At 53.9% G+C, this 27,275-nt stretch overlaps 1 protein-coding gene across 4 annotated transcripts in view; it reads right to left on the reverse strand.

The window, feature by feature from the left end:
• The window catches only part of AMOTL1 (angiomotin like 1), a 75,593-nt gene that overhangs the window by 32,026 nt on the left and 16,292 nt on the right, over positions 1–27,275 (reverse strand). For 2 of the 4 annotated variants that reach the window (XM_080588703.1, XM_080588701.1), the window contains exons 4-6: positions 17,802–17,948; positions 14,549–15,446; positions 1,819–2,089 (exon numbers count right to left, since the gene is read on the reverse strand). In XM_080588703.1, coding sequence (XP_080444829.1) covers positions 1,819–2,089; positions 14,549–15,446; positions 17,802–17,948 — 1,316 coding nt within the window. Of the gene's footprint in view, positions 1–1,818; positions 2,090–14,548; positions 15,447–17,801; positions 17,949–26,448; positions 26,566–27,275 lie in introns of those variants that run through there. The other 2 variants (XM_080588704.1, XM_080588702.1) reach the window with 2 other exon arrangements.

Here is a 27,275-nt window from a genome sequence, read left to right on the forward strand (position 1 = left end):
CTCCCAAGACCCTTGGTGAAACTCCAGCTATAACGTCTGCTAACTCCTTCAGTTCTCTGGGGTGAATCCCATCCGGCCCCATGAACATTCAGCTGATACAACTGGTCCCTGACGATTTTGGTGACCACACATGGGAAGACACTGCTCCTCCAGTCACGATCCTCCAACTCAGAGGACAAGGCAACCCAAGATCTGTCATTAATATTAAAAACTGAGACAAAAAAAGGCATTTCTCCACCTTTTCCTCTCCCTTACTTCTTAGGTGACCATCTTCATCAAGTATCTGTCCAATGTTTTCCTTAGGCCTCTTCTTGCTGTTGACATACTTGAAAAAGCCTTTTTTTGTTGTCTGACACCACAGTGGCCACTGTCAACTCAAGCTGAGCTTTGGCTTTTATGTTTTCTCCCTGCAAATGTGAACCGCAGCCCTGTACTCTCTGTGTGAAGCCTGACCTTGCTTCCAGAGTTCATGTATTTTCTTTTTCTTAACAAGTTCCAGGAGAAGTTCCCTGTTCAGCCAAGCCAGCCTTCTGCCCCACTGGCTTCACTTGCAGCACAGTGGGATCACCTGCTCCTGGGCTTTTAAAAGGCAGCTCTCGAAAAGCGACCAGCTCTCATGGAGCCCTGAACCCTCTACAGCAGATTCCCAGGGGACACTGCTAACTAGCTCCCTGAGAAGCTTCAAGTTTCCTCTCCTAAAATCCAGGGTGGTAGCTCTGATGACCTTTTTTCTTATTACACCAAACATTTTGAACTCAACTATTTCATGATCACTGTGGCCAAGACAGTCACCTGCTGTCACATCTCCCACACGGTCTTCCCTATTCCCAAACGTCAGGGCTAGGAGGGCACCTTTGCCCATTGGCTCACTAAGTACTTGTGATGGAAATTATCTTCCAAGAGCTTTAGGGCTTTCCCAGACTTGTTGCAGCAGCTTATATATTGTATTGCCAGTTTATGTAAATAACTCACACAGCCTTGAGCCCTTGGGACCCAAAGCCAGCAGACCTGGGGAACATCTCTGCACTGACTTCAGTGAGCTCCCAGCATCTCCTTTGTTTAATTTTCCCTTGTCTTTCCTTCTCAATCCAGGCAGTGAATGAGGCATCACCCTTCTCCAATGAAAACGTCCAGTGTGCATACAGAAAAACAAGTGCAGGATCTCTTTGCAAACACATTTTTGAGTAAAATCTTTACCAAATAGTTCATTCAGCTATGGGGGCAGTGCTTTTTGAACCAAGATGTCCAAACATATGTGTCTAAGATCACCTTTTAGAAACTCAGAGCAGTCACTGAAGACCTCTATGCCAACCATATTGCCCAAACCTCATCATTTTGGTTGTTCAACCACGTTGTTCAAATCACATCAACCCCATTGCTGGCCTTTATGGTTCCAGAGAGAGTGAAGTGCCACGACAGAGGATTGTGTTGAATAAAACAGCTCAGGACAGAGGTGGCCATGCTCTCCAGGTGCTCCTCGCATGCAGCTCTGCTGTCTGTGCAGGACTTGGCTGCCCTGGGGAGTAGACCCTGCTCGCACAGGGCTTCTGGGGCATGCTCATGAGAAGCTGGCACTGAAGGATGGAAGGGGAAAGTCCCCATTTGAAGAAAACTTCATGGGCTGCCTCATTGTACCTTAAAGGCAGAGGAGCCCACGGGTCTTGGGATTACACCTTTGGGAGACCACCATGGAGAGGCAATGGTTAGACATGACCCATTGGTACGTCGCCAATGCAGTGACACGACTGTGAACAACAGCTTGAGGAACCCAAATGCAGGAGCACCGAGCCCAGACCCCATCCCCACCCCTCCGCGTACCTTCTGCAGCTTGTCTGCCTTCTCGTAGTACCCCTCCAGCTCCTGCCGCAGCACGTGGTTCTCCTCGGAGAGCATCTCCACCATCTGCTGCGCCCGCTCCACGATGGCGAAGGCGTCGGGCGTCAGCTGCGGGCCCGGCGGCGCGGGCGGCTGGGCAGGAGCTCCCAAGGAGCCCGGGAGCAGAGGGCCGGCGGCGGAGGAGGCCTGCGAGGACATGGGGCTGTGCTGCTGGGCCGGCGGCGGCGCTGGGAAGGGCGGCTGGCATTGTCGGCTGCGGGGAAGCACAGGCAGGGGAGGCGTTAGAGCCACGCAGCCTCAAAATGCACGCGGGGGCTTCAGCGTGGTTTATTGATAGGGTTATAACTGTACGGGCGTGATTCCGGCCTTTGGTCGCTCCTAAATACCAACAATCGCGGCGGGGACGGGGGAAATTGTCTCGTCGCCTGCTCCTGACAGTGATGCATACAGCTGGCACGGAGGGATAAAGGAAGCATTGAGTGGAAAGCGGCATTTTTGCCCAGGTGCACAGCTAATATTTCAGCGCTCAGGCAGCCTCTCCCTGCCCCCGCCTCGCCGCAAACCCCACCGCCGAGCGGCTTAAGCCGACGGACGGACGGGACTGCAGCACAAGGGGCGCTTTACTCACCCTTCGAAAACCGAGCCGAGGGGCTGAGCGGCCGAATTCGGAGGCGAAAGGAAGTGATGTGAGCGGAGCCACGTCCCTGCACGGCGTTAGCAAGCGGCCGAGGGAAGGGCTGCCGCCGAGCTGCTGGAAGCACAGCCCTGATCTGTCACCACGGGCGATGAAAGCCATCTTCCTGGGCGAGACCTCGTCGTGTTGCTCCACGGCTAGCAGCATCCATCACCCACCAACCTCGTAGCGGGGAAGAGCAGGAGGGGGCAGCCCCATGGTGCAGAGGCTGAGCTACTCCTTAGCCTAGATGCCCCAAAATCTACACCACGCTTGTTCAAGTGGCTGAGCCACACCGGGCATCAGTGTCAGAGCAGGGGACAGAGCCCAGTTTGGCTGGAAAACCAGCTGGACTTCCCCACCTGCTCTTCCCCGCCATCGACCAAGCGTTTTCCAAAAAGTACATTTTAGCTTAACGACCAGCTGCTAGGCCTGCTGTAGCCCCCGCTGCCTTTTTTCTGTACCCCGCACAAGGCAGGAGATCTCACAAATGGATGCATTTACACCCTTTGGCCTCGCAGATCCATGAATGCTGTTTTTCAGGCAGACAATTTTGCGCCATATAAATACATAATAAACATGATGACTTGCCCACACGGCTCCTCAAAGTGGGGTTTTCAAAGACTCTCAGCGCTGGCCTAATTCTACTGCCAACGATAACAACCTGTCACTGCCTGCCGTGGTGGCAGAACGAGATGAAAAGCCAATAGGCTTTTTAAAAACCTGCCCTAAAAAGTGACAGATTGGGAAAACCTTCGCTGAGCTCTTTTTGGGCTCCCGATGGCTTTTACCTGCTCCTAGGGCTGTGCCTCCCCTGGTTAAATGAAACACCCAGGGCAGTCGGAGCAAGGAGAGAGCCGTGCCCTGAAGACAGCTCCCGGGACCAGGAGGGTTTGCTCTCAGCCCCTGCCATAGGTGCAGCCTTGGACTTAGGGGCTAAATTTCGACAGAAAGCGGGTAAAGCTTTCCCGAGGACAGTAAGTCAGGGAGGTGTTGTTTGACGCTTTACATATGGCCAACGAAACGTGCAGTAATAAAGAAACATTGCAAAGCTTTATCCGTGGTTGCTGGTGACAGCTCTGCCCATGCTGGCCCTGCTCGCCCACCCCGTGCTGCAGCACAAAACACAGCAGCAATGCAAAACCACGGAAAACAGGGGAAGGAAAAAGGCAGCAGCTCCTCCAAAACGCCCCCCGCTGAACGCCGAGCTGCCTGGAGCCGAGCAGCATCCCACGCTGCGAGAGGAGAGGACGCCACGGCAGCTCTTTTTTCCGTACCCACTGCAGAGCTTTGCAGCGGTGCTTGACGCTGCCTGAGCGTGGAGGGGGGCACGGCAGGGGGAGCGTACCGTGTCGGTTTGTGTGCCAGGCTGCCCTGCTTGCTCGCATCTGTCATCAGCCCCAGCGCCAGAAAGGAAAGGAGTGTGCAGAGCCCTTCCCACGCTGACTTCCTGGCTGCCGCAGCCGCATGCAGCGGCCTTCCGACGGTGCTCGGCAAAGCCCCGGCTGCAAAAGGAAGCAAGCCCCAACTTCCCCTGAAACGTCCTCAAAGTGAAGGGTCCGAGGCAGCTGCAGCTGGGCACTGGCGCTAGGTGAAGACATCGGTCCCTGCTCACCCACCTTTGGCTCCATTCTCTGTGCACCCTCCCTCAGGTGTTTACAGACACTGATGAGATCCCCCCGGGCCTTCTCCTCTCCAGGCTGAGCAGCCCCAGATTTCTCTCAGCCTCTCCTCACAGCAGAGGTGCTCCAGGCCCTCCATCACCTCGTGACCCTTCCCCGGACCCTTTCCAGCATGCCCAGGTCTCTCCTGTACTGGGGGGCCCAGAACTGGACCCAGCACTCCAGGTGTGGCCTCACCAGTGTTGAACAGAGGGGAGGATCACCTCCCTCAGCCTGCTGGCTGTGCTTTGGACCACGTAACACAGCCCAGAAGACCACTAGCCTTCTTAGTGCCAAGGGCACATCGATGGCTCATGTTCAGCTTGGTGTCTACCAGGACCCCCAGGTCTTTTTCTGCAGAGCTGGGTGGCCCTCAGCGTATGCTGGGCCATTTTGCTGCTGCCATCGCTGCTGGGGACCGTAACGCAGGGACAGGGCCTGGCAGAGACAGGCAGTGACTTCTCCAAAGGAGCTGCATCGACAGAATAACTGCTTGTGGCTGAAGTACCCGTGGGGAAACAGACCTGCAGACGGGCAACAGACCAGCATCTGATTCAGGTGCTGAGCGCTGAGAGCATTTTAATCCAGGGAAATCCCCCACAAACTCAAGCTGCTCAGAGCACGGGAGGCTGACAGCGCTGAGGCCACCAGGAAGACGCAGCCCAGCACGGGAGCCATGAGGACTGTGTCAGTGTAGCTGCTTGGCTCCGCTCCCCTTTGTATTCACAGGTTTGCAACCGGGAAACTCGAAGCATTCATCTCCCCACTACAAGAAAGTCCCGAGAGAAGTCAGCGAGGTTCAAACCCTGGCAGCACCGCTCCCTGGAGCCCACAAGCACGCCGAGACCGTGCACGGTCCCCTCCAGCGTCACCGCTGCCGTGTGCTGCTGGGACTGGGGGTCAAACGGAGCTGGGGGCTTGTTTTACCTTCCTGAGACCGAAACCTGAGGCCTGCTGAGGTCATCCAAGCCAGCGAGCCCCGTGCTGAGCTGCTCTGCAAATGGCAACGACAGCCTGCTGCAGGCACGGCTGTCAAACCATCCTCCGAGTGCCCTCCTCTTTCTGGTGCCTAAAACCCCGCAAGGGACCCCGCACTCCTCCAGGGACCGGGATATTGTTTAGCTTGAGAAACTGCGCAATGAAGAACGTCACGAGCGGCGGAGCAAGGGATGTCACTTGCGAGGTGCTCCCCACGTGTGCAAAGGCAGACAAGCACGCTGCATCTCCTCGGCATAGCTGACAGCCATACATGAGCATGCACTTACGTGTTTTACCACGACAAATAACTCAGCTAAACGTGAGTGAGTTTGTCCTAAACAAAATAAAAGACAGGTATTTTTTATGCAGGTAAAAGCCCAGCTGTCTGGACACAGTAATACTGCTCCAAAGACAGGCATTTCCTACAGACACAGGTTTTCTCACTTCTTTATGGGAACAGCTTTGAGCAATACAACACATTTATAAACTGATCTCTGAAACTAAACTGGGGGAGATGAAGCATTTTCTCTTTTCATTACACAGCAGTGCAACTTCCTGTTGTAGATACACCCTTTGCTTGCAGGAACTCTTGACACTGTACTTTTGGAAAATCTCATCCTCCCATCAGTTTGACCTTTTCACACGCATTTCAGTCTGTTTAGCTTTATACTAAAGAGGGGGGAGAGGTGCCCAGGATCTCCTTTTTCTTGAATTGTGAATTGTCCATCAAGCTATTAAAGGCTCACACACTGTAGCAGCAGCCAGGCACCAGCATCCTTATAGCTGGGGCCACAGGAGAGATTCTCCAAAGTGTTTCCAACTTGGAAATGGAACCAGCACAAAGGACACTGCTCCTTCTGAAGCACAGCAGTTCAATGGCCATTAACTGTTTCTGACATTCACAGAACCACAGCATGGTTTGGGTTGGAAGGGACCTTAAAGATCATCTAATTCCACTCCCGTGCCACGGGCAGGGACACCTCCCACCAGCCCAGGTTGCCCAAAGCCCCATCCAGCCTGGCCTTGAGCACCTCCAGGGATGGGGCACCCACAGCTTCTCTGGGCAGCCTGTGCCAGGGCCTCACCACCCTCTGAGTGAAGAATTCCCTCCTTATATCTAATCTAAACCTACCCTCTTGTAGTTTAAAGCCATTCCCCCTTGTCCTATCACTGCACCCCCTGGCAAAGAGTCCCTCCCCAGCTTTCCTGTAGCCCCCTTTAGGTACTGGCAGGCCGCTGTAAGGTCTCCCCGGAGCCTTCTCTTCTCCAGGCTGAACAACCCCAACTCCCTCAGCCTGTCTTCACAGGAGAGGTGCTCCAGCTCCTTGGTCATCCTCATGGCCTCCTCTGGACCCTTTCTAACAGCCCCACGTCCTTCTTGTGCTGGGGTCCTGGATGCAGCACTCCAGGTGGGGCCTCACAAGGGCAGAGCAGAGGGGCACAATCCCCTCCCTCCCCTGCTGGCCACTCCTCTGTAGATGCAGCCCAGGACACAGTTGGCCTTCTGGGCTGCAAGCATGCACTGCTGGGTCACGTTAAGCTTTTTGTCCACCAGAACCCCCAAGTCCTTCTCCCCAGGGCTGCTCTCAATGAGTACTCCCCCAGCTCTCATCTAAGGGTTCAGGGAAACAAGAGACATGAGAAGCCTGACTATCAGTGAAGACTGAGGCAAAGAATTTATTGAGTACCTCAGCCTTCTCCATGTCTGTTGTTACCAGTTCTCCCTTCTCATCCATCAGAGGGGTCACGCTCTCCTTGGCCTTTCTTTGCCAAGCAACGTACCCACAGAATCCCTTCCTGTTATCCTTTATCCCTTGCCAAGCTCAGTTCGATCTGTGCCTTGGCTTTCCTGATCCCATCCCTGCACATCCAGACAGCATCCCTGTGCTCTTCCCAGGCCACGTCCCTGCTTCCACTGCCTGTGCATTTCCTTCTTGTGCCTCAGTTTGACCAGCAGGTCCTTGTTCAGACATCCTGGTTGTCTGCCCTCCCTGCCCGCTTTCTTATCATGGGGATGGAGATTAAATATTCATTTAATCTGCCCCGATTTAATTATGACTTAACCAACTGTAAAATCTCTGAGTGTATATATCCCACAAAATCAACACAGCGAGTCATGTTAACAAATCATCATCTGTAGGAATAGGAGAATTAAAACATCGGCTTTGTTCGCATCCAAGCTCTCATGTAAAAACTCCAAAGAAACAAAGCAATCAGGATTATCCTGAGCTCCTTTGGACTTAGTAAAGAATGACATTCTCAGAATGCTTCTACCGTATTTTAAGCATCGATCTTACTCTGCACTAGAGCAGGTTAAAGTCTTCCAGCCAACCACATTTTCATCAAAAATTGTTCTTCTTAAAAGCACGCAACTGTGGAACAGTATGAGTTTGGAATATTTCTGCAACACTACTGCAGCATTTGTATGGAGAACATATTTTTTCTTGACGTGATTCTAGAAACAGGGCTCCCATATACTTCTGCAATGCAATACAAAAAATGAAAAAATGCAGGAAATCAGTTTTTAGAATATAGAGAGACGCAGATATACAGAGAGCTTTTCAAGGGCTATCATGCTAGGCTCGCTATACTGCACTCTCTCTCTCTTAAGTGATACATAGATTGCAGTATATAGAACTTGCTATGGATAGCTTGCAATACGCTGTCTTCAGCAGAATACTTGGCCACGGACCTCACTTTCATAAGAAATCCCACAGAATTCAGCACGGCCATCCACAACCCTAAATTCAGGCACGGTCTTAATACACCTGTTGGACTGGAACCCCTGGGAGAAAGAATGATCAACACCGAGGAATATCAAGGGCAATTTGTAGCTCTATGTAGGAATAAGAAACCAATTAATGATGGAGTCCACTTGCTGTTGACTACCAGGAAGTTGTAAATACAGAAGAGCTATTGCTCGACAAAGCAGGGCAGCATTAAGAAGTAATGAAACTAAAATCCCTGTAAATATTCTGGACAGTCTACCTTTGCACGGGTGCGGGTACAGCTCTGCTCTCTATGCAGGGACAGAGAGCAGCCAGTTGAGTAAGGACTTTGGTTGCAACATACCACGACATTTACATTCATAATTAAAATGCCCTCCTCTAATCTCTTTAGCTTATCTTTCTCTGCATGCTTTGCCTTCCTCTGCCTCCAGGGCAGACTGGCCAGTTTTATCTCTGAAAGGCTCTCCCAAAGGACTTCATCTCCCAGCTTCACGTGTCTGCTGGGGATGCTGTACCTGAGTCAGAGAAACCGGCATCCATGGGGTGAAGTTCTTTGCAATTACCTTAAGTTTCAGCCTTACAATGAGAGTAGAAAGTGCAAGAAAGCTGCTTATTGCTGCCCATCGACTGGGAGCCTTGAGCCTAGATGCTAATTTCAGAGACAGGCATCCCCCTGAGTTCCAGTATGATTTCTGCAGCATGAAGCAGCCTTTAAAAGCTGTTCTTTGTATCTGTGGGTAACACGGAAGAATCAGTGATGTCAATATGGGGGAAAAGGGCAGGATCCCAGAGAAGTCGGTAAGCCCAGTCTGCTGGGCACGGTGCAAGGAAACACAGTTGTATGCCCATTATGAAATGCTGATACAGCCAGAAATGAGAGAAAACTTTCAGTAGCCAAGACATAGCCCTCGTAGCATTCCCTGCTTTATGGGAAAAGCAACAGCCTAACCACCTTGCAAACACAAAGGTTTATTTCAAACCCATTTTTGCACACTTGGATTCACCCCTCCAGAATTCACCATTTTGTTAGTGGTGTTTATTAATGCTGGTAGGACTTGGTCCAACTACTTTGTGATTACATTACGATTTGCAGGGGAAAATTATCTGAAAAGGCATACTGTATTAAAAATAACCTCCATAGTTAAGAGAGGGAGGGGATATATTTCTTCACAGGGAGCCACACAGAGAATATTCGTTAGAAGGACAGCTGATCTTCAGCAGGGGAAAAGGTGTGCTCCCCAGCTGTGCCCTCCTAGAAGAAACAACTGGGATGATAACACAGAAGGAGAAAGAGAAGTGACATTGGCACCACTGAAGCTGTTGGAACAGCTTCATTTTTTTGTTCATTTTAATGAAAGACAGACTGGGCCGGGGGATGATACAAATCTCTTCTGCAGTGAGTGGTGCCACAACCTCCATCAGCCTCGGGGACGTGATGCAACGCTCCAGCCTTCCTCACGGCTGCCAGCATCCACGTCAGCCGGCGGCGCTGCCTGCGAGCCACGCTCCTGCTTACGCCAGCCTCGCCGAGAAACATCAGCACACGTCAGCCTGGGTGCCTGACGCCGATGCCCGCCCCAGGGACATCCATCAGCCTTCCCGGGGTGTCTCCGGGAGAAAAAGGACCTCCTTGTAGTCCCCTGGGTGGCTGCAGACGTGTGGTTGAATGAGTAAATAGAGACAGGTTGTCTGAAAACAGCAGCGGTGTGGGGGAGTTAAGGCACAAATAACCAGAGAAGCCGCAGACTATGCTAGCAGTTAAATACAGGTTTGCAGATCCAGGCCTGGGGAAATTTTCTGAGGCACATAAAAAAACTGGCCTGGCTTTAAAACAGCCTAAAACAGCGGATTAAATCAGAATTAAAAGGTGACCGCACGAAAGACTTCTGCACGTCGCCCCTCACCAAGCAGCGGTGTTTCCAGTTCAAGGCTTCGTTCACATCATGCACACTTTTTATTAACTGTGTGAGGAAATCATTCCGGATAAAAGACACCAGGATCTGACTAGGGACACAGGGAGCAATGAAAAGGATTCATTGCTCACATTGAGTGATCTGGATCACTGCTTAAACGGGGCACAAAGAAACAATATGTACTTGAGCAGGTCCAAATAGAAGTCCTTCCCCCAAGGAATAAATACAGCAGGCTACAGTAAGGGGTAGGAATCCCTGTCCTGGGACTACCCTCACACATCTGAGCGGGTAAGGAGGCGGACGGCGAGCTCCCAGGGTGCCGACGTCTGACATGGAAAGCGTTTATGAGATCCATAAACAAGGGCCATGGAGTTGCATTGCAGAGGTGATGTTACATCTGATTTGCCTCGCGTCTAGTTCAGCTTTCCACAAGGAAAAAAGTTCTTTTTTTTTTTCCCCCTCTCAACAGTGAAATAATTAAGGGGCTCCAGGCTCCGTCTGTTTAATGCATTAAAGCACTGACAGCATGGGGCTCCTCGCTGTATCCGAGGGAGATATTGCAAAATCCAAACTGGTAACCAGAAAATACAGGCTGAGACGGAGATGCGGATCTGTGCCAGAGATGGCAGCGAGCGAGTGGAACAAGCCTGTAAAGGCTGTGATGGATTCTCCAGCTGGAGAGTGTTATAACCATCAGGACTGAACGTTTTGCGAACTGCAGTTAATTCACGGTGTCATGCCACCAAATTAGGTTATTTCAAAGCCCTTTCACCTGACAAGCTCCGAGTCTCTGAACACGCATCTCAGGAAAGTTAGCAGGCACCGTTAAGGAACAGCTGCGCCCTAGAGGCTAGCATCTAGGAAAGGAAAAGTTGAATTTTTTTTTTTTTTTTTAAGATTATTACACCTGGCCAGCCTAAGGCGTTCACGAGTTGTGAGTCAGTGCCCAAGGCACCACGCAGCTGATTGAAAAATATGCGTATTTTACAACAAGAATAAATATCGCTTCATTTTTATTTGCCTTCTGTCTTGTTGGACTTTTAAGCTTCAGGCCTCAAGCTCTGCTCTACAACCGTGATGTCCATAAAGTAGAGGTCACTGAGCCTAATTTATGTAAATACACTGATTACTGTATAACTGTAAGAGGTGTTCAGGATAATACCAGATATTTTGCTATAGGATAGTTCATTTGGAAGGGACCCTCAAGGATCATCTAGTCCAACTGCACCACTGATATCTGCAGTATCAAATCCTCCCTCCTGAACTGGTATTTAGAGTAAAGATGTGAGATTCCACCACTATGATTATTAAAGGCACTCTTCCCTTTTAAAGCCAACTACATTGGAAAGGGGGGGGAAAAAAAGTTAGGCAGCAGCTGCAGTTATTCCATCTCCTTCAACAGCTACCTGCCAACATCTGCGGGTTTCCAGTCCCATTTCCCTCACCACACACGGACCAGAGGGAGGAGAGGGGGATCAGTGACTCTACAGGCCTTTTTCACCCCTGATATCTGTGGGTACTCCCTGCAGATCAGTGCAGCTTTGTGCTTCTCCCCTCTCTTTTCTGGAATGCAGAAGCCTTTTGCGCAGTCCCTCCTCCCCAGAGGGTGCCAGGACGGATGGGCTGGGGAACAGACACCGGCCAGGACAGAGGAGAGGAGATGCCGGCGCTATGAGATTCCCACAGGACCCCAGGCAAAGCTCCATTTCCATTAGGTTCCTTCCCAGGCCCTCCCACAGAGATGGAAGCTGGAATTTCTCACCTCGGTTCCCCTACCAGAAAAAAAAAAAAAACAGCATCTCCAGACCCTACCCCTTTTGTCACCCAAACATTCCTGGATACCAGGGCTGTAAGGAGACCCTGCAGCCCAGGGGGACAGGTAGGAGCTGGTGGAGAAAAGAAACCAAACCAGTTCACACCAGTTAAATGTGGGTAATGCCATCAGAGAAGATTTCAGTACGGGCAAGCATTTGCTGGGAAAGGCTGTGATGACCCAAGATGAGGGTGAGGACCAGCACGTAGCCAAGAGGCTCGCTGTCACACGTTTCCTGCGCAGCCAAACACACTTTGCAGTGGCACAAGACGCGCAGAACGCAAGTATGAATCCAAAGCTGTCCCTAATGAGCTGTGGCCCATGAATGAATAATTTCAGTCTGCACGCTAGCAACTGTCCTGCTGGTGCTGATTACTGCCTAGGACGTAGCCAGCAGGAGCACATCCCCCAAAAAACAGGCAGGGCGTGCCAGGAGCTAGGAGAGCGCAAAGACCCCGGGTGTGTACCAGGAGCCGGAGCAGCCCCAGAGAGACCGACGGTGTGCTGGAGGTGGAATTGAGCACACAGGGGTGGCAGAATCCCCTCTGCGGTGTGATTCGGGGGTCAAACCGTGCTGCCTTAGCAGGAACAAGCGTAACCACTGTCAGGAGCTGCAGGCTTTGTCCCTGCCGCCGGGGTCATCCTGCAGGGCTGGGGCTGGGCGTAGAAAACCTCAGCACACCACGGGATTTCTCAGCATTGCCCTCGCTGACCGGGCACCTGGGACAGGTTTGGACATTGGCCCCGAAGGATTTCTTACTGGACACCAGTGCCAATTTCCAGTTAGCCGCAGAAGTCAGCGCAGCGCCCAGCTCTGCTCGTTTGCATGGACTCAGCAGAACTGCTTATTGAATCTGCATCTTCCAAAAGCGATAAACTCCAACCAGTTCCTTTTATGTGTGGATGAACGCGGTGCTGGAGATGTTTGTTAGCACAACCAACAGCTGCTGGAGCCCTGCTCAGGCTTCCTGAGAGCACAGCCTCAACTTGACCCCGCTGCGCTCGAGTTCATATAGCTGTTTCTTCGCATAAACAGAGATTTTCGCTTAGCTCTTTAAAATATCATCTTGCTCTGAAAAATTACAGAGGCTCCACACAGGGAAGGCTGGTAAGCAAAACACATCTCACTGGGGTTAGGCCAGCAGCGCTCTCTGCTCAGAGGGATAGCGAGGGTCCTATCCTTGTCACAACTTGCAACATTTACCAAAGCCACGCTCCGAATTCATCCCTGTTTTGAAGCAAAAGCAAAACTTTTCCAAACACTGCAAGGTTGAGCATCCACTCCCTGGTTTTATGCCGTAAGAACTTCATAAAGGGAGCAGGGGGGCAGCTGCACCATCATTTCTCTGCAGCAAAACAAGTGCACGCACCAAGTTACGCACCAAGTGAAAACCTTGGGGCACTTTGGGGTCAATGAAGACCTAATTAAGCAACTCCCCAAACGAAAACCACATTCACACGAGACAGCTCCAGCCGTCCAAATCCACCGAGGCTGGCAAAACGCTGCCCAAGAGGTCAAAGAGCGGGTGGGGTGAAACAGAGAGACGTTTGCATTTAGGGAGAGCGAGGAAAGCAGGTTAACGTGGCCGTGCCGTGGACAGGCGGACGGAGGAAGCCATATAACCCCAGGGGCCTGCCTCTGCCTGCAGCCCCGAGCAAGCGAAAGCACCCAGGCGGTGCGGTGCTGGCAGGAGCCGTGCGGCTCTCAGCAATCAGCTCACAGGAAATAAACACTCCGGATTATTTTTAATGCGCTTGGAATAAAACCACCCTCACGCAGAGGCCCAGCACGAGGGGCCAAGTACCATAAAAGTCTCATGTAAGCTTTGTTTGGAGGATTTAAGTAGGGCATAAGTGATGTATACACTTTATCTGGCCCTCTTTGTAAAGGGAAGCATTTCACCCCACTGCTGGAAGCATCATCGAGCGATGAGAAAGGTCTGAAATAAAGAGAGGCCTCTGTCTCAGAAATAAGCTTCATGCAAATTTTTCCACAGATTTTTCAGTTTGGGGTTTCGAAGATCTCAGGGACACTGGGCTTAGGCTATAAACTTTCACATTTTTAGAAAGCAGTCTTTTTCACTCTCACTCAAGTACAGGCCAAACCTCATCTCCAAACTTCTGCTCTTCCACGTGAATTACAAAGCACAAAACCCCAGCTGCTGCCGAGGTACAACACGGCCTTGCGTTTCCTCACTAAAATTCAGTGTTACAGCAAGAGCCGGATGCCACATCAGCTGGATAGAGATGAATTTTTATCATGGAATCACAGAATGGTTTGGGCAGGATGAGACCCTTAAAGCCCACCCAGCTCCACCCCCCTGCCATGGGCAGGGACACCTCCCACCAGCCCAGGTTGCCCAAAGCCCCATCCAGCCTGGCCTTGAACACCTCCAGGGATGGGGCATCCACAGCTTCTCTGGGCAGCCTGGGCCAGGGCCTCACCACCCTCTGAGGGAAGAATTTCCTCCTTGTATCCAAATTAGATTTCCCCTCTTGTAGTTTAAAGCCATTCCCCCTTGTCCTATCACCGCACCCCCTGACAAAGAGTCCCTCCCCAGCTTTCCTGTAGCCCCCTTTAGGCACTGGCAGGCCGCTGTAAGGTCTCCCCGGAGCCTTCTCTTCTCCAGGCTGAACAACCCCAACTCCCTCAGCCTGTCTTGGCAGGAGAGGTGCTCCAGCCCCCTGATCATCCTTGTGGCCCTCCTCTGGACCTACTCCAACAGCTCCATGTCCTCATGCTGGGGCCCCACAGCTGAACGCAGGGCTCCAGGTGGGCTCTCAGAGTTTTTCAGGTGAAGAACAACTACAAGCAGGCCATGAAAGGGGAAGCCCCCAAGGCAACTTGGCCCCAAACGCCCAAGGCCACAAGCCACCAGCCCAGCTCCCGCTGCCCGCCATGTCCCGAACAAGGCAGCGCGGTGCCACCATGCCCCAGCCCTTACCTGGTCACCCCGTACTCCGGGGGCGGCTGGTACCGGACAACCGCCACCTCCGTCCGGGCGGGCTGGGGGGCCACATAGGAAGCCTTGAGGACGTCCTGCGCTCCCGCTGGGTGCTGCTCACCGTAGAAGAGCCCGTGCTCAGGCACCTTGCTGCCAGGGGACGCCGCCACCGCCGCCGCCTTGGCTTTGTAGGGGTACTCGGGCGGCGGGCCCCGCGGGTCCATGCCCTTGCTGGGTGCCGGGGCCGCCTTCAGCCCCTTGCTGCCCGCCGGGGCCGGCGGGTGCTGCTTGGCCCCGTTCCTCTCCAGCGAGAGCTGCATGATCCTCTCGCTCAGCGAGCGCACGTGGCCCTGCTTCAGCTCCTTCAGCGCATCGTCCTTATGCGCCTGCCCGCTGCCGGCCCGGCTCACCGTCGGCCTCCCCTCTGTCCTGGACTTCTGGCCGGAGGTGCCGGCGACATAAAATCCCGGCCCCGTCGGCGGCTGTCCCCGGAAAAACTGGGACTGGGCCTTGGCTTCCTCGTAGGTGGGGAGCTCTTCGCTGCTGTGCGGGGGCTGCGCGGCCCGGGGCTGCTTCTCCATCGCAGCACCGTCCCCCTGGTGCTCCTGCCCCTGCGGTTCCTGCCGCGCCGACGGCTGGACCATTTGTGGGTCCTCTGGCGCGAGGTTTTCTGTGGAAGAGAGAGTGCTGGCAGTGCTGTTGGAGGGGCCGGCGCTGCCCGTCGCTTGGTGCTGTATGGCCAGCAGGTTCATGTTCTCGCTGGGGTTGCCATACCTCAGCTGCTCCTGGATCAGGCGCTGCAGGACCGTGCCGGCTGCCACCTCCTCCGAGCCTCGCATCTCCACCTCTGAGCTCCGGAGGAAGTTTGGAGGGTGCAAGGTGCAGAGGGCTTCCTCGGCTAGGTGGGGAGAGAGAGGCAGCGGTTAGCCCTGCGCCAGCCCGGGGGTTTGCTCAAAGATTGGGGTGCACACCTCAGCTTTGGCTGCCTGGAACCAGCGCCATGTTCTTCACAGGGAGGCCTGGCACCCCTCCGCCCCTCCAAAGCCCCATGGCTGTCATCCTCACCCCCCACCCCAGCCCATCCTTCCTTCTGTGTGCAGTGACCCCCAAGAAACACGCACTCGTCCCTTCAACACCCTCCTTGTGCCCCACACCAACACCAGTCAATGGAGGGACAGGTGGACCCATACCGACCCCAGTCAATGGAGGCACGGGAAAACGTGACCTTTTCTAAGACACGAATTGGGTAAATCCCTCCCTGGAGATGCCTTGCACAGATTAGAGGCAGCCTCCGTGGCAATACCAAACCAGACGACGCATTTTTGACAGCTGAAGTTCGGTGAGATGAATCCCCTCGCAAGTGCACTGCATGCCACAAGAAAATGTAACGCAGAACGTGTCACATAAAAACCTCTAAAATTATACTGAAAATAAAAGGGCTCAGAGAGTGTAATTAAAAAGGAATCTGTGCTCTGGCATCTTGTCTTAAAACTGCAATTTCCCCTCTGGCCAATAACACTATTTCTATGTGAGTCAATACTAACTTTTGTAATTTTGCTGGGTGAGTACAAAGACGACGTTAAGGTCACGGATGTAATATCAGCGTTTTAAATATCACAGAACAAACTACCGTAGCAGAGACTGCTGAAGTAAAGCAGAGGAAATGGTGTAATTTTTTCACCCAGTCTCCCAGGCTGCATTTGCATGGGATAAGGTGTTACCGGTGCTGTACCAAAGCTGCACAGCTTGGGGGTTGGCGTCACATACTGAAACAGGCTCCGGCTCCCTTTTCCAGCTCACCCCTGCTTGTTACGTGTAGCAGCACGGGCATCACAAGCCACAGAAAGTGAAATATGCAGTGAAGTTTGCCTTTGTAGTGAAGAAGTAAAGCATCTAAAAACATAATCCTTCCTTCCTGGAGCCCACCATCCCAAGGATATGTAAAGATCTGTATGAGGGCTGCCTGCACCCAAAGGGGTGCTCCTGAAAGATAGACCCTGGTGTAGGCAAAAACAAAAATAAGCCCTCAGCTCTGCACACAGTCCTCCCGATTTCCTAGGCAAGAAGGAGGTGCTGTTCTGAGTTCAGTTTTTGAGGTCATTCTTGGCAACTTTTTTTCTCTATCCTGCTGTTTCCAATTCTCAAAGGAGTTCTTCAGCAGTACTTGCATTTGTTTTTCTGGCATTCGAAAGTAGTTAAAAAGCAAAACTTTCTCCTGAGGTCTGGTATTTCCCTGAGGTTTCATCAGTTATTGCACATGCTGTGGGATAACTTATATACAATCCGGATGCCAGAGGGGAAGAGAAGCCTTTGACTCTTAACTGTGAGAATAGGTCATTTCCACTAACATTTTTTTTTTTGTGGCAAAAGCTTAAACATGATTGTGGGGCTTGAGAGGGAGAGAAGATTCCCAGGCTGTTCCACTCCATGCCTGCTCTGCAAGATATACTTCTCCTCTGCTTTCCCTGGGACAACATTACCTGCCCATCAGCCTGACTGGCTGGGGTGGCAGCCTGGCCACCAGGTTTCTGAGGGTCTGCCAGCTCCCTGGGCCAGTGCTGGAGCCAACAAGAAGCAGATACGTGCACAGATAGCTGCACAACAGCCAAGCATCCACCTGCATTATATGCCCCCGCAGCTACAGCAAACTCCTACTGCTGTATTTGCATTATCACAGCGCACAGAAGTCTTGCCATAATGGACATTTCTTCAGACTTGCAATAAAAACCTCCCTTATGTGAGAGAGAGCTCGCAGTCTAGTTATTAGACTAGCAGTGAGCTAAGTGGATAAAGCCAATGCCACACGCTCAAGACAGCTCTTTATCATACACCACGAGGATTTTCTCTCCTGTGCTAGTCACCCGTCGGCATCCTTGTATTCAGGAGATGCACTTTAGGAGTCTATTTTTGAGGTCCGAAAGGACTGAGCACCGTGTGCCTTATACAGGATACCAGCAATCCTGCTCCCTCAGCAAAAAGCTACGGACCTCAGTGCAGCTGTTCAGAGAAGAGCATCCGCGTCCAGAAGGACGAGCAGAAACGGTGCATCCTCCACAAGCACGGGTGACAAACGATGGTGGGTTCTGACACTCGTGTCAAAGGCAACTCTCCTTTGACCGTGCTGGGGATGAGGAGCTGGGCTTTCACCTCTGTAAATATTACTGCAAACGGTCCGAGCTGTTTGGTTTATGCTCAGGGAAAAGCCTGGATGTAACTGCGATGGGTTCCTGTGGAAGAGTGGCCACCCACTTACCAGCTTTCTCTTTAGCGCTGATGGCTTCAGCTGTTAGCGGAGAAACTTCATGCCTGCCAGCGAACAACTGGTGGTCCTGGTAAAGAAAGCCAGCATCTTCCAGTAGCTGGCCTGGGGTGGTAGGCTTGTAACAAACAGCTGTGGAGCCTGCGAGGAAGAAAGATGGGTTGTCAGTAAATAAACCACTTGCATGACAAAGTATAAAGCCACGATTAATGACAGAAGCCCCCCAAAAATCATCTTGAGCCTTGTTAGGTGCCTGAGAAGCCCTGCTGGGCTCACCCAGCCAACCATCTCTGCTGTCCTCACCACCACATCAGCTCTGAGGAATGAGTGGCAGCTGCCAAGTCATCAGTGCTATTTTGTGCACCAGCACAGCCTGGTTTCCAGTCCAGGACCAAAGCAAGGCTGACCAAGCCTGGCTCATAATAGCCACCAGATTTACAAGATGCTCATAGAGGTTGTGGAGTCTCCTCCTTGGAGATCTTCAGAAGCCACCTGGACGTGGTCCTGGGCACCCTGCTCTGGGTGTCCCTGCTTGAGCAGGGGCTGGACCAGATGGACCCAGAGGTCCCTTCCAACCCTTCTGTGGCTCTCTGAACAGCAACAAGCTCACAAACGAGGCACAGCCCCAGGACACGAAGCCAAGACCCAGCATAAAACCAAAAGAGGGAGTGGGTAAGGAGGAGGACAGACGGAGAGGTGAGGACCCAGCCACACGTTCAACAGGGCCACAAGTCTGAAAGGCTTAACCGCAAAATCTGCTCACGTCTAACAGCTCAGTAAGACAGAAAATTACCGAGACATAAAATATGGCCAACGCTATCACGGGAGTTCATGAATCACTTGGACCAGATGTTCTTAATACGGTAGAGAGAGGATGTAGCTGGAGAGCCCCCGGACATGTCCGGCAGGAGCCGTGCTCCCCAGCTCAGGCATCCCACGGACAGGGGAGGCTGGATCAGTCCCGCAGCACCAGGCCCTCTGGACGCGCACTGAGGCTCATCCTAAATCTGCTCTCAGGGCGCCTTTTTCTAGCAGTGTTTGTTTTAACGAGCTCACGCAAAATGCCTCTTGGCCTTGCTAAGGTGGGAATGGCATTGGCTTCTTCCCCTTCCGACCCCTTTCTCCGAGCACTGCCTCATCTTCCCAAAGAGAAGGCTGGTTAAGGTCCAGACCTTGGAGGTGAGCATCTCATCTCCCAGCAGGGATGCAGCCAAATCCCTCTCCACACCACCACTAGTTGCCAAAAAAATTGGGCTAAGAGATGGCCATTGACCTCCAGCACTGCTGAGGGACGTGCTCGGGCAGGAGGTGAAGGGTTTGTGGTGGCACCAGCAGGGCGTCCACCCATCCCGGCAGGGCATCTGTCCATCCTGGCAGGGTAGGAAGCCCACGAGCACGGGGACGAGCTTGCAGAAGAAGCTCACACATTTTTACGTCCAATTCATCGCTGACTCCACACCCCTGCACGGACCAGGGCAGCAGGAGGAGGCAGGATCTAGCCCATCGTCATTGCAGGCATGAAGACGCAGAAATTATTTTCCTCTGAGCGCCGAGGAGAGGAAATGGGCATTTCTGCGAAATGTTAATGAATTCAGCACTTCACCATTTATATTATGCACGAATCTGCACGGCGGTTAGCTATATTTAGAGAGCAAGGAGGGAAGATTGCTCACTTGAGTAGATACGAGGCAAATAAGTTTGTCAAAATTAGCACGGGAGACAGCTCCAGCACAAATGCTGATACAGATACAGACAAAAAAAAAATCTCAGGACCCAGTTTCCAACACTACCTCCATAATCTGGCGCAGACCATCACCACAGACACCCTTCACTGCTCCTGCACACACACACACGGCCCTGCCCTGGAATTGGGGATTCTGCCTGAAACAGAAGAGTTACGAATCCAGGCTTGGTTTGCGAATAAAAGCTGGACTGGGATAAAACAAAATCTGCACACACAAGGAAGAAAAATGGTCTCGAGCATTGCAAGCAACCTCAACCACCAGCTAGGCTTCACCACTCACCGAACAAAGCCTAAAAGAAAGAAACTGCTACTAAAATTTTACTTTCTTTCATTTGCCTCCTGCATTTTGAGCCAGCAGACACCCTGGGGTAGCACCTTCAAATCTTCCTGGGTGCAAAACAGCAAATAAAGACTTGGTTTTCTGTAACGGCAGAAGAAATTCTCACCTGACTGCTCTAGTCTCTGGGGGTTGTACCCACGGCAAAGGACACAGGAGGAGAAGCAAGTGAGATGGTTTTACTGGGGATTACAGCAAAAGGTGAGGAGGGAGATGAGAAGCAGCTCACCCAGGGAATCCGGTGCCCACAGGTGAAGGATTTAGAGACCGAGCAACATCGGACGCTTGCTGGGACACCTTGGTTAGCAGCACAGGCTCCTTCTGTCATAAGGGAGAGCTTCATCCTCAGCGGGGGACTGAGCCCTCCAAACAGGGAGGAGATGCTCCCCAGCTAAGACCCTGGTCTTGGGCATTGCCCAGAAGTTACATTTTTTGGACCAGATCCCCTTCCAGCACAGCTCATGCTGCACCGAGGCACTGCTCCGAGCCTCTCTCCCCCACGAGACCTCAGTCTGGCCAATTGCACTGGCCACCATTCACCAAAAGTATTATAAAGTTAACACCTTAAATTAAAGATAAAACTGAGGGAGCTGCGTTGCACTACTGAAAGGCACACTTTTATGGAAACCCCTTTGTTCAGCCAGCCAAAACCTTCCCACGTAACAGCTCTGCTCCCTAACAATGTGAACGCCCACCATCCATAAGCATAAAACTTTAGGACAAAAATAAAAACCCAGCTGCAAGTCCACGGCACATGCTGCCACATCACTGGGCACCACGGGACCATCGCCCCTCCCAGGACGCATCCCCAGGGAAGGGCTTTAACCCGGAGGATGCAGAGCGGTGCACAGACGTCACCCATCCAGCTGCCGTATAGCTGCTACCTCTGAGGCACTACCACGTTCCTGGGCTGGGTCAGTCCTCGCTGGATTCACCCTTCGTTACCGATTCTGCCCTGTCTGAGTGCCTGCCCGGCACCCGTTCGTGCGTTTCCCTGGTTTAAGCTGAGCACACGTCACGCCGCGTTATCCCGGAGCCTCACCACGCAGCCGTGCAATTCATTTGAAGATTCCCGACTATTTCGGTGAATCACTCGCTGAGATTAACGCCAGGGACTCGGCAAGGACCCACAGATGGAGGAGAGATGCTTGAATATTTCCCGTTTCTGATGTGGTTTCGGTCTGGTTTTGAGTGGGAGCTGAACCAAAACCCCATAGGAAGTGCGGGGCCGCGACATTACAGGAAAGCCACGTCTGTAGAGCAACGCCAGCATCTCCCAGCAGCACATTTCCTCCTCAGACCGTATCTGGAGTGGGCGGTGTTCCTTCAGCCCACTTACACGTCTTCACCAAAACACCCCAAAACTGACAGAACAAAAACGACAGCGTTTCAAAGCCCCCACCTGTCCTCCTGTCTCGCAGCCGAGCCAGCAGGGAATATAAATACCTTATTCCACCTTCAAAATGCTTCCTCCGTGGAAGTATCCCAGGCCACCGAGAAAGGAAGAGAATTACCCAAGGGCTCTCCTGCCCAAAAAGAGCTCCATGAGCGCCCCCAGCATAGGTACCGTCATTTCCCTCGCCAAAAATTGCATCATCCAAGTGAGCACCGAACGACAAAGGCTAATAAGAAAAGGAGATGGGGGCGTCCAAACCCCATCGCTGCCAAGGAATCGGGCGAAAATACCCAAATTTAAGGGCAGCTAAGGCGGAATGCTCTCCATTTCGCTTCAGCCCGACGCGCCGATTTTCATCTACGTTTCCCCTTGGCAAAAAAAAAACAAAGCGACCCGACGCCGAGCTCGGCGCAAAGCAGAGCAGCCACCCTTGGAAAGCAGCTCCCGGAGCTGGCAGAGGATCACATGGATGCTGGGAAGCGCGGGGCCAAGCCTCCCTGCCCGGCGGATGCCCGCAGATCAGGTGCACGGGCGTGCAGGGGCACACGGGCGGCGGCAGAGCTTTCATCTCGCGGGGATAGGATTTTTATGAAATTTTAATCATTCACAGGTTGTTGGTTTTTTTTTTTTTTTCCCCTCCTCCCCATCTTCCCAGGCTCGCACGCTGCGGAGGAGCGGGATGCACGGGGGGTGTTGTAACAGCAGCGGGATGTTATCGCACCTGCACAGGCAGGCGGGGCGAGGAGACACGCTTTCATGTGGCTTCGGCACGGTTTGCAGAAAAATACGTGCCTCTATTCATTATAAGCTACGAATTTGCCTCTAAGGCTGCGGCACCGATCTGCAGTACCGCCTGGATTTATAACGAGGGCTCAAGGAATCGAATCAATAATTGAAATTTCTGCTTTGATCCAGGCGCCGTGATTACGACTTCTGTCAGCGTCGCCGTTCGGAGATAAAAGGTGAGGCGGTGTTCAGAGCTGGAGGCAGGGAGGGAAGAAGCTGTCGAGGAGTGAAGTACAAAGGCTGGCACGGAGCTGGTGAATCAGAGCAGCGCTTGTACTGGAGACATTTCACTGCTCTGTCAATTCTCCTTCCCAAGGCATGAAAAAAGCCTTTCATCCGAGAGAGAAGTCATCATGCAAATTCTCAGGGAATGAAAACGCCTTTTTTTTTTTTTTCCCTTTAGCAGAAAATAATATAATCGTGCACCAACCAGCCACAACATATCGACAAAGCATCAGCAAAGCCGGAGTTTAAGCTACGGTCAACTTTGCTGTACTTACTGCCTTTAAAAGCGATCACATTGCAGACAGGCGCTGGCACGGTCGGTTTCACGGGATATTTAAGCCCTTCCATTAATTAAACAGAAGTGAAACGGGACCTCGGACTGCACAGACACTGCGGGTCATTAAGTCCGGTTCCTCGGTACTTCAAGCAACCACTTTATAAAGCTCCCCTCTCGCTCCGCTTGAACGGCACCTTAAAAAGCAGAGGTTTTTATTTTTTGCCCTCTTCCTCCCATTTGGAGGCTGTTTAGGGTCCCGTTCCTCTGCTACACACACAAACCCCTCTCGTTTCCCGCTCGCGGCCCCGCCATCGCTCTTTATCCACGTATTTTTTCGCCAGTGGTGTCCTTTAGGTTAAATAGCTTTCTCCCTGAGTCATTCCCACAAACTCGCAAGCGTACAAAGGAGTCTGGGATACGGGCAGAACAAAAATAGTACAAAGACCGTACAGTGCTCTTGAACGGAAAATGCAGGCATTGAGCTCTATCTTATGCATCTTCATATTTCTCGAGCTTTTCCTTTTTTAAACGCAGCCAGCCCGCCGGACACCAGGCACTTCGTCTGATCCACGTTAAGAGCCGCTCGTGATAACCCAGCCCTGAGCATAACGCAAGGGCTCTGCTTATCTCAGACGGCACGTCTCAGGGAAAAAGACACGAAGCCTTCTTCCCACCCGAATATATATTGAAGTTACGAGCCTCCCATTGTTAAATCATCACACGCAATTTGTATTCGGCCGCTTTTGAGAGGCAGAAGCGCAGCAAAGCCGTTACCCGCAGAAGCGCTAACAAGATAATTGCCTCTCGCTCCTGCTCCCGAACGGCTGAGCTCAGATTTACAGCGGGGAAAATCGCTCTAGCGGCCCGCTGCGAGCAGCCTGCGGCTCCAAAAAGGTTCAGAAACGGCCCCAAACCCACAGATGCTGCAGGCAGGGGAAGACGTACCCACTACGGGACACCCAAATGCCCTGCACGGCCCCGGGACCTGCTGCCTACCCCGAGCAGTGCACACCCGGGTGCCTCCAGCCACCTCGGGGGACCCCGGGGCCATCCCCAGATCCAGCAGGGATTTCCCCTAAATAAACCAAACTAAAGCACGTTTACACCAAAAACAGCTAGCCCCAAGAATTGTTCTGTTATTTCATGCCAGGCTCTGCTTTCCCGAAATGCAGCATCCCACTGCTTCTGCTCTCACGTGCACCGGGACGCGTCTGGAGGGACTTCGCTCAGCTGTTCCCCAGCTTTACGCCCCAAAAATTCACTGCTGAATCCCACCTGCTGAAAAAGCCACATAAAACACCAGAAAAAGAGATACACTTTCTAAACGCCTAAAGTTTCAATAAAAACAGCTTCCTTAATGATTTTTTAATAGAAGAAGGTGACGTTGTTCTTCTTATTAGCATTATTTTGTATTTCTATTTCTGATGAATGAAGGCTGTTCTATTTTAAAATTCAGGACATAAATGGGAACCAGACCACATCCACCCCAAAGCTGCCAAAAAGACGCTGCTGTACGAAACCAAAAATCCTCCTGGGATTTTCCCAAATCCGCAAAATATTCCCCAGCACCGAAGTTTCCACTGGGACTACTCCATAAGCAGCCAGTCGCTGGGTGAGAACGTGAGCGCTCAGCCCTCCTCTTCACGGTTTCCAGTCCGGTGGGGCCACGAAAGGCACGCTCCCCCACCTCACCCCAAAAAACACTGCCCCTAAAGCCAGCCAGCTGCTGGAAACACCCTCAGCCTCGTCCCCCCTGGGCTATCGGATCCCGGGGGCACAGCAGAGCCCTCCCCGGCGAGGCCGAAGCTCCGCGGCTTTCCGAAATCAGGGTGGGTTTGTCCGGCCGGCAGCGAGGGAAGAAACGGTTTTAAACGAGCGAATTTGGAAGCACGGGGGTGGAGTAAAACCGCCGAAGCTTCCGCAGGGGAAACCTGTGCTTCGATCCGGTTTCGCACCGCTTTGCTGCAGCCGCTGCGGACCTGGCGGAGAGGCAGGGATCAGCACCGAGACGCGCATCCGCCGGGTAAATGCCACGCGGTCGCCTCCGGGACGAGCAGCACGGGCGCTGCCCCGAGCTCCTCCGCAGCATCTCAGCAGTCATTTGTGGGTACGAACGAGAAATAAGTTAGAGCAATCCCGAATTCCGCCACCCTCGGGGGGCCTCGGAGGGGCAGCACCTGCGGCCAGGAGGTCGAAGCTGTCCTCTCTCGGTGCTTCCCGAGGGGAAAAGCGAAGCCTGGGGCACATCCCTCCCCCTCCATTCACCACCCTAACACACTGCACCACGCCGGCATCACCCCCGCGCCAAAGCCTCGCCGGTTTCTGCCCTTTCTCCCCTTTTACAGCCTCGCTCCCGTTTCGCCGGCAGGACGGGGACGGGATGCTTTTCTGTCCGAAACATCCTCTTGCCGGCCCCGAGGACTGGATCCCTTTTAGAGATTTTAGAGCCCAGTGAGCAGAAAGTCGTTCGGAGGCATTTCCCAGCGACCGGAGAGAGAGAGATGCGCATACATCCACGGACATACACATATGGGAACGGCACCCTGGAAAAACAAGGGGACACCCCGATTCCAAAGCCACTCCTCTCCCAGAAAGCTGTCTCGGCTTATTTTTGAAGGGGAAAAATATCAAAAAAAAAATATATATATATATACACAGATACGTATACAAATATCACAGCAGAAAGCCCCGAGCTGGCTGGACGCAGCCCGAGGCCCCGCGGACGCCCCGGCGCAGCTCTGGGTCCCTGCAGGCGCGTGGCAGCCCCTCCGCACAGCCCCAGGAAAACGAAAAAGAATAAAAATAAACAGCAACAAAAAAAAACCACCACCGCACACCACTTTTTTTTTTTTTTCCATCGCAAGAGGAAAACGAGCGAGCGGCGACCTTCCTGGATCTAAAACCACGGAGCACAAAACCTGGCGGGAGGACTGCGATGGGGGGGGGGGGTGTAACTTGCCGTGGGGTTTAGGGTTTTTTTGGGGGGTTTAACTCCTCTTTCAATGCATTTTGCGCTCGGACACGAGTTTCTCCCTGCGGGGGTAGGGGGGGTGAAATCTCAACCCCCCCCCCTTGCACCACCAGGAGAAGCCGCGGCAGGCCCCGGGTCCGAGCCGCAGCGAAGCCCCGTCTGCAGCCAGAACCGCCCCCCCCCCGCGCTCCTCCTTCAAAATCCCCCCCAAAAAATCACTTTTTGGGGCCGCCCCCGTTTTTTGGGGCCGCCCCCGTCCCCTCTCCCCGCTCCTCTCCCGGTTTTCGGTGCCGAGCGGGGAAAACTCCCCCGGGTGCCCCGGGGAAGGAGCGGGGGGGACACGGCCCCGGGCTGGGTGAAGGCGGCCCCGAGCCCACCGGGGGGAGGGGGGGGGTCCCCACGACAACCGAGGGGGTCCCACGGTCACGGGGGGGTTCCCACGACCACGGGGGGGTACCCACGGTCACGGAGAGGTCTCCACTGTCACCGGAGGGGTCCCCACGATCACGAGGGGGGTCCCCACGACCACCGGGGAGATCCCCACGGTCACGGGGGGGGGATCCCACGGACACGGGGGGGTTCCCACGGACACCGGAGGGTGTCCCCACGGTCACGGGCGCGTTCCCACGGTCACGGCGGGGTCCCCACGGTCACCGGGACCCCGGAGGAGGGCCGTTTCCCACCGGATCCCACCCCCCCTTCCTTGCCCGCTCCCCGCGCTCCCCCCCCCGGGCATATCCCCGGGAGCATCCCGCCGCGGTTCCGGCCGTGCGCCGCCGCTGCCCCGCACACGTGGCCGCCGGCACCCCCCCCCGCTCCGTTCGCGGGGAGCTGCGGGCGGACGGACACGGACACGGACACGGACACGCGCACGGCCGGACGGGGCCGCCCCCCCCGCCGCTTACCTCCGGCTCCGCGCCCCGCCGCCCCCGGCAGCCCCGCGGCCATCCGCGCCCCGCCGCTCCCCGCCGCGATCCGCCCGGGGCCGCGGGGCGGGGCGGGGCGGGGCGGGGGGCGGGGCCTGGCGGCGTGGGCGGGGCTTGGCCGCGTGGGCGTGGCCGAGCCTTTTGCGGGCGGCGGGGGAGGGTTGTGGGCGTGGTCTGCGTCGGTGGGCGTGGTTAGTGGGAGGGGGCGTGGTTAGCGGGGAGGGGGCGTGGTTAGAGGGAGGGGGCGGGGTTAGTGGGGAGGGGCGGGGTTAGTGGGGAGGGGGCGGGGTTAGTGGGGAGGGGGCGGGGTTAGTGGGGAGGGGGCGTGGCCAGAGGCGGGGGGCGGGGCTGGCGGGGGCTGGGGCAGCCCCGGGCCGCTGGGGGAGGCTCCGGGGCTGGGCCCAGTCCCAGGGGCCTGTAGAGGCACGGGCAGTGCCCGTAGGGCCACGCGGAGCCGCAGAGCCGTGGGTTAAGCCAAGGCAGCCTCCCTTAGTCCCTATGGGAGCCTGCCCAGCCCCTAGGGCATCATCCCCAGCCCCTAGGGCATCATCCCCAGCCCCTAGGGCATTGTCCCCAGCCCCTAGGGCATCATCCCCAGCCCCTAGGGCATCATCCCCAGCCCCTAGGGCACCCTCTCTGTCTCCTACGGCAGCCTGCCCAGCCCCTAGGACACCCTTGCCACCTCCTAAGGCATCCTCCCCATCCCCTAAAGCATCCTCCCCATCCCCTAAGGCAGCCTCTCTGTCTCCTAAGGCATCCTGCCTATCCATAGGATATTGTCCCCATCCCCTAAGATATCCCTCCCC

This window comes from Anser brachyrhynchus (genome assembly GCF_964034855.1).
Source record: "Anser brachyrhynchus genome assembly, chromosome: 1".
Lineage (NCBI taxonomy): Eukaryota > Metazoa > Chordata > Aves > Anseriformes > Anatidae > Anser > Anser brachyrhynchus.